The following is a 12,409-nucleotide window of genomic DNA, read 5'->3' as shown; positions in this document are numbered from 1 at the left end:
GCAATTGAGCAGCAATTGTAGGCAACTAATTACCAATAACAGGTAACTGGGCATCAATGATAGACAATTTATAGTGTTTATAAGCAATTGAACATCAACCATAGGCAACTGACCAGCAACAATAGGCAATTGAGCAGTCATGATAGGAAAGTTGAGATAATACTAGCAAAATTCACAGGTGCACATAGTGCAGTGAAGTTGTTTTGTATGTACCACTAAAGACACCTTATGTTTTGTGTGATTTTTATCATTCTTATACAAACCAACCTAATAGGTGGTCCTATTAGGCCAAAAAGAAGAAGTTGCTTCTTTATCGCACTATAGTTGCCTCCATCACACCTAAAGTTGCTCTCGACTTTTCTTTATGAAAACCTACCCATATAAGATCTATTTTTGAAGAACTCGTTGTGAGAAACCTAACGGTGAAAACGGAATTAGATTTCGATGGTTGAATCAAAAGTTACGGCTTTTAAGACTTTTTGAATCCCAAATAAATGCACGTGTGGACAAGATCTAGGCTGATTCCATCAATAGCCATGCGCGCTAGGGAATGTGACCGAACAGTTTTCTTTCCTATTCTAGCGTAGACACCTGGCTACAATGACATGCACTTGCTTTATATTGTGGTGCGCTCAAAACAACCAACAAGCGCAACAGCTCTCCATAGCCACGTCCTTATTATTAGGGAAGATTAACAGCACAACTCGCTTCTTTTTTATGAAATGTACGAACCGTGTGCCCTACTCGAGGTGTTACTCGGAAAAATGGTAAAATGAAAAAAAAACATCCCTAAATTGGAAAAGTGAGGGAAAATGAAAAATAGAAAGAAAAAAGTGGAAAAGCAAAATGAAAACACACATAAAAACAAGAGGAGTAAGTAACGCAAAAATATAATAAAAGGAACACTATCAGAACAAAGCTATTAAATTTACCCTTTGTAATGAAAAAAAAATCTAGTTTATTTGCACGACAATGAAGAAAATAAAATTGGCGCAATGTTCTGAAATCTTTATTGTTGGCTCTCATCAACAAAGATTAATGGTTTAGGTGGTTAAATTCGGAAGATGCACTACTTGTGTGTGTTGGGTTCTTGCAGAAAACAAACAAAGTAAACAAACTTTTTTAAAGCCCAAGTGCAGACCGCAGCACCAAGGTGGTGATTCTTCTCTCGCTCTTTGAACTAACTTCCCCCGCGCGAGCATAAAGATTGTGCTTCCTTGCAATTGAAACCTATATATATCGGCAGGCTCAACCCTACAACAGTGACAAAGACCATCGGTTGAGCTTGAGTCCAACCAAACAAAATTCTCAAGTTTCAGCCGTGAGCATGTCTCCAGTAGCTGGCACAAACGGAGGAGCATTTGGCGGTGCTAAAACAAGTAAGGATCCACAACAATTTCCCTTCATGCATGTTTCACTCGACTGTCAATCTAATGAGTTCCTTGTCTTTCCGCAGAGGCCGTTTTCGTGGCAATAGTTGTCTTATTTGCCAGAACCGCTCAGGGGGAGGAGATCGCATGGGAGCATGACGTTCTGACTCAAGAGCACACGGAGCTGCTCGATACATGGCACAACCATGTCATCGAAACTGTCGAAGAAGGGTTCCGCATGAAAGTCGGCGACCTTTGCGATGTCATGGCTCCGCAGCGGGAGCCTGAAGACAAGGAGACGGTGCCGCCGGCCACCTGGATCAAACCCACACTGAAGGGGCGAGGGAACGACAAGGTCACGTTATGGTTCGCCAACGACAATCTCTACTTCCTCGCCTCCAATAATTTGACGAACCAGCTCCATACGTCAAAAGGGTACGATGCCATATTTGTCGAGCCGTTTTATCCACTTTCCTTTGGCCCAAGCTATAAGGACCTCATGGGAGTACACAAAGGACCCGATGGAAAGAACATACCTTCCCATAAGTTTCTAGTTGACGTTCCACTTGGGAAAGAGTCGCTGCTAGATGCGATTCACGTCCTCTCGTCCTACGACTCTTCTTCAACTTCAATCCCTGTCGGCGACCTAAAAATAGCAATGGCCCAAATTATACTCATGGGACCGGAATCCTTACGATTCCGTCCCGTACGCGACGCATATATTCTGCAATGGGGGAGGGGAGAAATATACTTGACTGAGGAGGTGACAGATTATTTGGTTAAGTGGTCAGAGATTAGTAAAGTATTGGTGTGGTGGGAATGGGCGGGCAGGAGAGATTTTTGGGTTCCCAAGGAGGCTGGGGAGTTGGCCGACGAACTTGACATCGAGTCTCCGGAGGAGGCGCTCGGATTAGTAGACTTACTACTTCGACCTGAGCCTAGAAGAATCAGGTAGTAAATTATGCAAGGTCCTTGTTGTAGTTGAAATGACAATAAGAAGTTTGGTGATGTAATAGGATATGAGCAAGGTCCTTGTTGTAGTTGAAATGACAATAAGAAGTTTGGTGATGTAATAGGATATGAGCATGAAGGAATTGTAACTTGTAAGAGAGATCGAATATATACTTCTACACCATTATTGTTGTTGTTGTTGTTGTTGTCGATGATGTGGTGCACGTTATTGGTTTTTACCACCGTACATCAAGTTAACTTGGGGGGAGGCCAAGATCGTGGAAAAAAGCTCAACTGTTGACAGAGAATCGAGTGTTCGCCGGGTACCTTCGCCGTGCGCCTGTGCAACGCCAAGGCAAGATGATGTTGTCCGAGGGCCGCATTGGCTGCGGCCGCATGTCCTGGTGTCGAGGCTTGTGGCCCTATGATGAGTGGTGTTGGTGCTGGCGTGAGGGGAATACGCCTGATCGTGGACCTACAATATGCTCCCGATGGCTGGAGTTGGAAAGCTCTGGGCATGGGTCATTGGAGCACGGGGAGCAATCAGCATGGCAAGCGAGCGTCGTCCGTTGTCTCCTGCGGGACTTTTTCGTTTGTCTGATACAACAGACCGGGCAGTATCTCTTCCACAAAGTTTCTTTGTAGCTCAGGCTACATGGAACCTCTTATCCTCAACCCTCCAACCTTGCTTTGAGATCCGTACTCTCCAACTAACTAACAATAAGAAGATTTCTCTTTTTTGTTTCTCGAAAACGAAACAACATATGAACTTCAAACTTTGCAGATCGAACAAACATTAGAACATCAATGTGTGAAAAAACTTTCAGATTTTTTGGTCTGATATAAATATACAAAATGAGATTTTCTTTGAATAAAAATATTATTTCAAGTATTTAAAATGCATGAAAAAATCTGAAAGTTTTTTTCCTAGATTGTAGTTAGAATGTATTGTTGTTCTGCAAAAGTTAAAGTTCATATGTTGTGTCATTTGAGAGAAACAAGAAAGACAAATGTGTCTGCACGGATCTTGATGCATAAATGGATGGCAAAGATAAGGGGTACCGTGTAGCCTGAGCTACAGAAAACCACACTCTATCTCTTCTCGACGAGATGCGGGAGGAGAGGATCGAGGCCAATCCGGTTACCAGCAACCCCATCATGCAACCCTCATCCACGTTGGTCGATTTCAGGATGCATACAAACTGGTCAGGGAAATTTCCTCTGAATAGTGGTCACGCTCGCGCCTACTATCTGGATATTCAACTCGCTCAAAAAGACGTGGTGGCTGCCAGATCCCACTTTCAATGACATCGTTGGACGTTGTTCCCCAAGATTGAATGCCAGTTATGCTTCAAGCCATGTGGTCAGCCTTTTCTTTACTGAAGATAATAAGATGGATGTCGGCGTTTGATGCATAGTGGAATTTCAGCAGCAAAAGGCCAGTATCTGAAGTTCTGAACCGAACCGGCTGGGCGTTGGAGCACGGGGAGCAATCGGCACCGGGGGGGGGGGGGGGGGGGGGGGGGGGCTGGAGCGTTGAGGCAGATAGAGTGGCAATGGGGACGCCGAAGGTCGTGGATGAGGGCATGAGGCAGCACACGCCGAGGCCGAGGGCGGGCAGAATTCGGCGGGTGCTACACGCGTATTCAAGCATGCTATCAATGGCGAGTGGATGGTCTTCATAATTTTGCACTATGCCCAGTTGCATGGCAGTGATCTCTTGGAGGACGGACAGCCGACATTAAGCACAGCGAGCTCGTTATGTGGGGCGCGAACATGCCAATATCAAGGTTCAAGAACTTGGAGTTTTGGCCGGCAGGACGGCGTCAACATGGCATCGGTACTGTGAACGGACTTTATTCCATGCACACGTAATTTCTGGATGTATTGGCCAAAGGAGGTTTCAACGATATGCATATATTGCGGATTGGATGAGGTATTTCTTGATTTCACTTTTGGCAGTAAAAAAGAAACGAGGGAGAAAAAAATTGCTGGCCCAATTCTAAAAGGAACAGCAGGGAGGAAGACAGGAGCGGGCAAGCCCCGAACGCTTGCGTGATGCATTGCATGCAGGTTTGCTACTGCATGCGCTGCTCATGCCCAACAAAACAAAACATGTAAGAGCTTGACGTACAGGAAGAAAGCAAACGAAGACGAACCTACGAGGCTACGACGTACAGCGGGAAAGTGAACTTCTTTCGGACACTGCTCAATTTGCCTCTATATACACGTTGATATATACCACCAGAACGGACACTGCTGAGCTTGCCTATATATACACGTTGATATACCACCAATGCCAAAACACATTTAGAAGTCGAGTCTGATCTAACCCAAGTTCTTGTTCAGACAAGAAGATGTCATGCTTAGCGTGCTTGAAAGTATGAAGGAACAATTGCGTCCAGTTAAAATTACTTCAACAAAAATGTTATGTGTATAATATTTTTATTGCCATATGTCTTCTTTGTTTGGGCCAAGCCTAAATAATAATAAAAAAACACAATAACTCTTCCCAACCAAACTACAAACTATATCTAAATACATTTTTGCCTCAAAAAAATCTAAAAACATTTTAACATAGTAAACAAAATAGTTTACAAATTGCACACATGTGTATATGTAACACTCTTTAAAAACTGGTCAAAAACCCAAAATTTGTTCCAGTTGACAAAATACATTTAGAAATATTTCCAGAAATTTGAAATATTCACATTTTTTAAAATTCTGTTCAAAAAATGTTTTCCTAAAAAATCCAATTTTAATACAGCGTTCACTACTCTTATATAAAATTAATAAATAACCATGTCTTTCCAAAAATAAAAAATAAAAAGTATTCACAGATTATTCCATGAATCACTACTCTTCTATCCAATGAAGAAAGCTAAGGTGGCTTCTTAACTTCCAAAATTCAGACTCCAAAAGGTAATAATCAATGCAACCTTATTAATTATCGATGTTTATCAGGATTGAATGAAAAAAAGGAACGTAACAGCAGATGGATCAAGTTTTGCGAGTTTCTATGCCCGTTGCAACGCACGGGCATTTGTACTAGTATATAACTATATAAACTGGCCACCGCATCGTCCACCCGGCTGGTTTTAGTTGCGCCTGGCCTTCTTGGCTTTGGTGGGGATCACCTGAGTAACGCTACATCGACGAAAGGTTACGGGCGTTTTACGGGGTGATACTAATTTGTCATGTTGTGACTGGATTAAGGGGGGAGGGACGGGCCCCACCAGGGTGAAAATCAGGGGGCCGGAGAGTATATTAGGAAAGGGCCTGTAAAACTCCTGTAAGAGGCCCGTACGTTTAGCATTTTTGGGGATCACCTCATCAGCCAACGGCACGTCCTTCAGTTTACTTCAGACAGGCAAAAGAGTCAAACCGACATACAGCGGTGCCGATGGATGAATCACTACACACCGGGGGCGAGTAGAGCACATACCTTGTGGTACCATCCGCCTCGTCGCCTAGGGCAGCAGGATCATTGGCCATCGTTACATTTTCCTAGAAGACCAAGGCACATACAACCCATTAGATGAGTAGGTTATTGATTCCCATAATGATATTGCTCCTATTCCTAGAAAGTGCACAAGGAATACCTCAGAATTGTCATTTGGGAACAGAGGCTTGTATTTGTCAGTTCAGTTTTGGAAAGGCCTTTCCTCAAGCCACCGCCGTTGTTGGAGTTGTGTCGAATATAGTGTACAAGGTAGGTTACAGTAGGACTCTGAGTAGTATTGTGTTTAGATAGGATATGAAGTCGTGTCCTAGTAGGACACTTGTATCCTAGGCCTCTCATATATAGCGAGGGTAGACACACGATGTAACTTATGCCAACATAATAGCACCGGAACGCAGAGGAAGCCGGCGGCTTGTGCCGGTGTCCAGGGCGACCGGGTGCGGTATTGTAGCGGTGTCATGGGGAGGAGCGCCCATAGTCAGGCCCCGAGGATGTAGCCATATCGGTGAACCCATTAACAAATCTCGGTGTCGTGCTCGTGTGATTGCTTGGTCCTCGGATGATCGACGGTATGCCTTGGATTTATTCTAACAGCCGTTGTGGACAACAAAATAAGACAACAATCTCCAATCAACAATAATGAGTTGCATATGCACATACAAGGTCTGAATCAGGACATGGTTGGATTGTTCTGATCTACTCTTCACCGTATCTAAGCCGCTCCATTATACAGAAACCAGATCGAGTGCAAGCTGGAGAAGAAAATGCAGCCCAGTACAGAACATATACTTAATGCACGCCTAGTAATACAAAATATATATGCTTATGCACACCAAAATCAAAAAGCGTGGTATAGCACCATTAAGGAGACAGGTAATAGAAACTATAACCACAAGCACTGCATATATACCTTTGCTTTTGCATATAACATGTTTAAAACGGACACGGTACATTGGGCAAGTTTCAATACAACACTTAGATGTGAGTTACATAATCTGCGTTTGGGGGCAGGCAGCAGGATCAACATTTCAGTACGACGAAGCTAAATGTTGTGAAATTGAGAACTTCATGGATAACTTGACCATAGTTGTTTAAGTCAGTTCTCTACAACCCAGACAAAGCACACATGTAGCCACCCTTGAAAGCGCGGGTTTACTCCGAGTCTGAATAATTTGACGAAGACCAGAGTGAAGAAATAGAAACGCGAGCGGAACCAAGTCATCACAGAAACACATAGCATACACATGGAATACATGTAAGTGAAGAACATGTAATCAAATACGCATTCAAGCATGAGGAAGATGAACTGAAGAATAAAAGATAGCATGATGAAAGTCTTCAGTTCAAATTCTTCAGAAGGTAGATCACATATTCTCAGCAGCGGAATAACATAAAGTTAAGGGGTGAGGAATTTGAAACCAGGTAGACTCGGTGAAGACACAACGATTTGGTAGGACCAGTTCTAGTTGTTGTATCAACTGTATGTCTGGTTGAGGCGGCTGAGATGAACTCCTAAGACACGCAGTCTTCAGTGTATTCCTCTTGAGCTAAGCTCACTTAAACCTCGTCCAATCACTCGTGGCAAGTCTTCAAGTTAAACTTCCAAAACCTGTGGTGGAGAGAAACGCCTTGTTTACAGAGCTCGGCAAGGAGGCGGATGAAGAGGAGGCACAGACGACTGCAGACTTCAACAGCTTTGCGTCGGTCACGCCACAGTTGTTTGTGCCTTGCTGCAACTACCACGAGGCCACCCGTCTGCACGGTAAACTCCAACGAAGAAGAGTAGTACATGGGACGTGGGCACTCTCCCGCAACCTCACTTCCAGGGGGTCATGGCCGATCAACTTGCATGACATGGGGAAGAGACGACGTGGGATACGAACGCCGCCATGACTGGCGATCATTTAGACTAGGTTAAAAAAAGTCTCATCGGCTTTTGTTTAATTGAAATATATCAAAAATCTAATGAATTTGGTCCAGTTTAAATGGAAATCACCTGGTTTGTATGAAAATCGTCCGGTTTGTTCCAATTCACTTTGAAATGTATGCATGCATGATTGGATCTTATCCACCCGGCATGACGGCCCTGGTAGTCAGTCGCAAGGGCAGCCAACTCGTGCTTCTGCTCCGTCGAGTGGCTCACACACAACGCACTGGAGCCCGCGGTCATGGCGGATGTGGGGCACAAAGGAGGATGTGGAGCGGGCGTGTTGTGGTGTGGTTTGTGCCAAGCGTGACTTCGTTTAAACTGCGGATGCCCGCCAGGCCAAGCGGCGGGGTGTGTCAATGCGGACGCCTGAGTTGGTTTCTCGACCAACGTGCCTCTTTAATGATAGCAGGCGGACAGACAGGCAACCCGTTCTAATGTGGTAGATATACATCCCATCCCATCCAATAACGCTTCTTCGACATTGAACAGGCGCAGACACTAGGACGCGGCGCTCTCAGTTGATGCGCCACTTCAATGTCGGCATCAGTGAGGGGTCGCGTCCACTCTAGGCCGGTATGAATGCGGCCCTAGCGCTCTGGAGCGTCTTGAATGCGCGGCAACCGCTTCACAAAGGAAAGGGCGCGAGAGAAGGAGAGGGTTTTGGGTGGGACCAATTTGTCGAAAGTGTGCATGGCAACAGTTCGAACTCCCGCAAAGCCCCTTTGTTTGTCTCCGGTTTACGGAAAAATCAACATCTAAACCGGTCCGGATTGGATACCACGTTCGATGGCAAATCACATCCGGCGGGCAATTGATGGGTCAACGTTGGAGACGCTCTTACTGCAAGAAGGAGCGTAGCTCAAGGGTATGGGCATAGTTGGAAAAAAGGCGTCACAAAAATCATAGCAGGCAGACTATTCCGTAAAACAAGGATAAAGCTTTATAACAAATTCACACTGCAAATGGTGCACAGAAGAAATTACAGTTGAAGTTCAATATTCAGATCGAAGGGGAGTCACATTGGAGCAAAAACACATTACGTTTGTCGCTGCTACTACTCTAATAAGAAAAATAAGGGGTAACAGCTTTCTCTTCATGATATTATCTCTTCTGATCCGGTGCCCAATTCAGCCTTGCTCTCCTGCTTGCCTGCCAACGGGAAGACAACAGTTACAACCTAGGAGGTGTTTGTTTACATGAGTGGTAACGTAAAGGGAAAGGGAAACAGATTACACGGTGTAACAGCTCCAGACCGGAAAAATCATATTTTGTATGGTTCGACTGTGTAAAGGCAACAGTTCCCTTAACAATGTTTGGCGTGGCACAGTAATACGAATACATCAGCAGCGCTCTGTAGAATTCCACGTACAGAGCACAAGAAGCAGATTAATATGAATACATCAGCACAGCTTTCACATGCAATTTGCTAGTGCTTCACTAGCGCAGCTTCAAATTCATCAAACAAGCAAATACTTCCTCCGTCCCATAATGTAAGAACTTTTTACACTAGTGTAGTGTCAAAAAACATCTTACATTATGGGACGGAGGGAGTACGTTGGATTTTTTTTCATGCGTCCAAGGCAAAGACATATTTTAACCAAAATTTGGCGCCACTTTAACAACATTACACATTTTTAAAATGCATATTAACCTCTGGATACAAACTCAGAATTCTAGTACACTTCAAACTAAACTTCATAATTAGTCCCTGAAATTGTTTTTATATGATAAACAGAAAGGTAAAGCAGCTTCGGACGATTCGAAATCTTGCAAAGTAGCTTTTCCATCGATCTTCATCTGCCACACCATTTGTCTTCTCTTCTACTCAAACTTGCTTATGTTCTCATCATCTGCCAATAAGCAAGAGATAAAATGAGAAATAAAGAAACACAAGCGACGACCAATAATGAAAAGTTCACTAGCACTTATTTTGTTGTTCAATCGCAAAATTACTTGGCCAAGCTCATACATAGCTCACATCTGATAGTAGAAGAATAAACTAGGAAGACCAGTTTCTGTTCTTCATTGAACAAATTTAATTCTAGATATACCAGCACAAACTCATACAAGGCTTTTCAGGAATCACTCTTGTATATACCAGAGATATGTAAAACGCATCAATCAGAATAGAGAACGATGCCAGGTAGGAAAACATGTACCCAGTGATCAGGTGCTGATCGCCAACGCAAGCACAGATGACTTGTCTTCCTGCTGGGTTGGTCCATCGGAGTCATCGCAGCCAGTTCAGTTCCATCCGGGGGGGTTCCTTGTGCAGTGCTGTTCCCCTCTGACCTCTGGCCATTGCTGTTGTTCACTGGAGAGGGATCTCTGATTGAGACATTGTTCACCGCTGGCAGAGTCCTGCTGTTAACTGTGGCAGTTCTTCCTGCAAACCGAAAGACTAGTACCATCAGTACTATATAATGGCATAAAAGAAGGCGAAACAGGTTGACAAGAAGTAAGGCTTAGTAGTGTACCATGTAAACCTTGTAACCCACGCCGATTAAGCACAGCACCGCGCATAGCCACGCACCAACCTCTGTTGATATCTCGATCTGCAGCCTTTCATGGTCATTGGTTGGAGCAGAATTCATGTCCTTTGGCATCGGAGGAGGCGGACTGGCGGGCAGGGATGGGGCAGATCTCCCAGAGAAATCATCACAGCTTTCGTAGGGCTTGTCCCCGGAACGTCTCTTACCTCCACACCCCAGATAAAGACGAAACAAGGCCCTGGAGGTGGTGCCGGAATCAGCGATCATCGGTTCGTCGACCACCGAACAGAGACAGCCAACCATGTCAACCGTGGGAAGAATGGCTGAACAGCAAGAAGTACTCATCGGCTCATACGCATCTATGCAGTCCTTGGAGATTGCGATGGCCAGCTCGGTGGCATTGCAACCTTCAACAGATTAGAAAGAGGAATGTCAGCATTGCGTCTAGGCCTAAACATGTAAAAACGGATAAAGAATGCAAATAAATCAAAACGAGCTCGAACTCCCATAAGAAAATCAATGCCTGTGGAACAACTTATTATGTCTGTATCTCAAACATGGGGAGCAACGAACAAAAAAAATTCCCAAAATGAAGTGCCTGCGCACGGAGCGGAATCGCAACTCGGAAATAAAACCACAGGTCGATGTAATTTGCGGGCATAGTCCACATGACAACTATGAGCACGGGGAACTGAATCTCACCTGAGACCGAGGCATATGCGGAGGGAGCAGAGCCGAGAGCTGCGACGGCGAGCAGCATCACCATCCAAGCTGCTGTCCCACCAGCCACACCGGGGTAGGAGGACGGCTTCATCTCGTAGTGACCCTGAGAAAACAAGGCAGGCAGGTCATGATGCGGTGCAGATCTATAATTAACCCGAGGAGAAAGCATGAGGAAAATAATAGCAGCGACCCAAAAATTGAAAACAGCAAGAACTAGCGTCTCCTCGGGCCTCGCTCCCAGAGCCCGATTCACCGCCTCTACTCCACCGCCGCTCGCCTCGCCTCGCCCGAGAGGAGCGCAAAACGCACGCTCGCTCCATTCTTCACCGCCGGCAGGCGCCTCGCCGGAGAGGAGCGCACGTCGACGCCTTCGATTCGCCGCCTCCGGCAGGGGTACCCATACCCCCGAGCTCTCCACCGACGCAGCTCGCCTCGTCCGAGAAGAGCGCAAACAAATCTGCTCGAGCTCGGCAGCGGCGCTCTGGGCTTCACCGCCGCCCGCCTCCTGGCGCCTCGCCGCAGAGCAGCGGGCCTCGAGCCTCGCTAGTCGCTACTCTCATCTCGATTCGCCGCCTACCTCTGCGATACTCACACCCCCGCGCGCTCGTACCTCCGCCCGCTTTCACGCGCCTCGCCCGACCAAGACCGCACGCACTCCCGTCCTGCAGCGAGACCCGAGTGCTCCCTACGCCACCGCCACCGCCACCCGCCGACACTCGCCTCGCCGGAGAGACCCGAGTGCTCCCTACGCCACCGCCACCGCCACCCGCCGACACTCGCCTCGCCGGAGAGACCCGCGCGCCCACGCCTGCGACGTCATGCGCCGAGGAACCACGCCATCGAACGGATCCGGGCCCGATCGGAGGAAATAAGAGCAGGACGGCGCTTGCGTACCTGGAGGCCGCCGCGGCGGAGAGGTCGCGCGGCTGCTCCTTGCTCGCCGGCGTGGCAGGAGGAGGAGGAGGGCTTGCGCTGCCTCCAAGGCAGCAGCGCAAGGCAACTAGCAATGAGGAAATGGATGGATCTGTTCTGTTCGGTCGGTTTTATATAGGCTGAGCAAGCGAGGGAGGGGTGGCGGCCGGCTGGCTTGGGTGGTGGGGTGGGGATGGGATGGGATGGCAAGCAAAGGAGGGGAGACCACAGGGGGATCCGTTGTGGGCGAAGGGCTTCTTGTGAATCAAGCCATACTTTTGCCTGCCAAAAGCTGATCATCTTTGGCAGCGTTGAACCTCATCTGTTACGACCATCCTCTACTTTTTTGGTTGTTTTTGAATCTTACCTACTGGACAACAGACGGTGGGAGGGGGGAATTTCGGATTGGGACGCTCTTGACAGTGGTAATCTTCTTCTATCCTTCTTTTGTGGAAATGGGACTCCTCAATCCTAGTTTCAATTCAAGTTCAAGTCAAATTAATCTACTATACTGTGGTAACACCACATCCGTGCCCTGCGGCTTCACTACTGTAGATGTATATGGTTT

The 12,409-nt window shown here is 46.4% G+C and overlaps 2 protein-coding genes across 2 annotated transcripts; one reads left to right on the top strand and one right to left on the bottom strand.

The window, feature by feature from the left end:
- Positions 1 to 1,252: 1,252 nt before the first annotated feature.
- On the top strand, positions 1,253 to 2,508 carry LOC123096252 (uncharacterized). The gene is made up of 2 exons (XM_044517937.1): positions 1,253 to 1,379; positions 1,457 to 2,508. The coding sequence occupies exons 1-2, from the start codon at positions 1,328 to 1,330 to the stop codon at positions 2,323 to 2,325; spliced, it is 921 nt and encodes a 306-aa protein (XP_044373872.1). The 5' UTR covers positions 1,253 to 1,327; the 3' UTR covers positions 2,326 to 2,508.
- Positions 2,509 to 9,106: 6,598 nt separating this feature from the next.
- LOC123080117 (uncharacterized) lies at positions 9,107 to 12,141 on the bottom strand. Its single transcript, XM_044503003.1, has 5 exons — positions 11,824 to 12,141; positions 10,909 to 11,032; positions 10,192 to 10,613; positions 9,874 to 10,100; positions 9,107 to 9,564 (listed from the first exon to the last, which is right to left on the bottom strand). The coding sequence occupies exons 1-4, from the start codon at positions 12,139 to 12,141 to the stop codon at positions 10,059 to 10,061; spliced, it is 906 nt and encodes a 301-aa protein (XP_044358938.1). The 3' UTR covers positions 9,107 to 9,564; positions 9,874 to 10,058.
- Positions 12,142 to 12,409: the final 268 nt, after the last annotated feature.

Source organism: Triticum aestivum, chromosome 1B (genome assembly GCF_018294505.1).
Source record: "Triticum aestivum cultivar Chinese Spring chromosome 1B, IWGSC CS RefSeq v2.1, whole genome shotgun sequence".
Lineage (NCBI taxonomy): Eukaryota > Viridiplantae > Streptophyta > Magnoliopsida > Poales > Poaceae > Triticum > Triticum aestivum.
The sequence above is the reverse complement of the archived record's forward strand: the minus strand, read 5'-3'. Positions and strand labels throughout refer to the sequence as shown.

What these genes read in the sequence shown, in the direction of transcription:
- LOC123096252 (XM_044517937.1), top strand. Translation starts at nt 1,328, where the DNA reads ATGTCTCCAGTAGCTGGCACAAACGGAGGAGCATTTGGCGGTGCTAAA. An exon ending in ATTTGGCGGTGCTAAAACAA is followed by an intron (nt 1,380 to 1,456) that starts GTAAGGATCCAC and finishes GTCTTTCCGCAG; the next exon opens with AGGCCGTTTTCGTGGCAATA.
- LOC123080117 (XM_044503003.1), bottom strand. Translation starts at nt 12,141, where the DNA reads ATGATCAGCTTTTGGCAGGCAAAAGTATGGCTTGATTCACAAGAAGCC. An exon ending in TCCGCCGCGGCGGCCTCCAG is followed by an intron (nt 11,033 to 11,823) that starts GTACGCAAGCGC and finishes TTGTTTTCTCAG; the next exon opens with GGTCACTACGAGATGAAGCC. An exon ending in CGCATATGCCTCGGTCTCAG is followed by an intron (nt 10,614 to 10,908) that starts GTGAGATTCAGT and finishes AATCTGTTGAAG; the next exon opens with GTTGCAATGCCACCGAGCTG.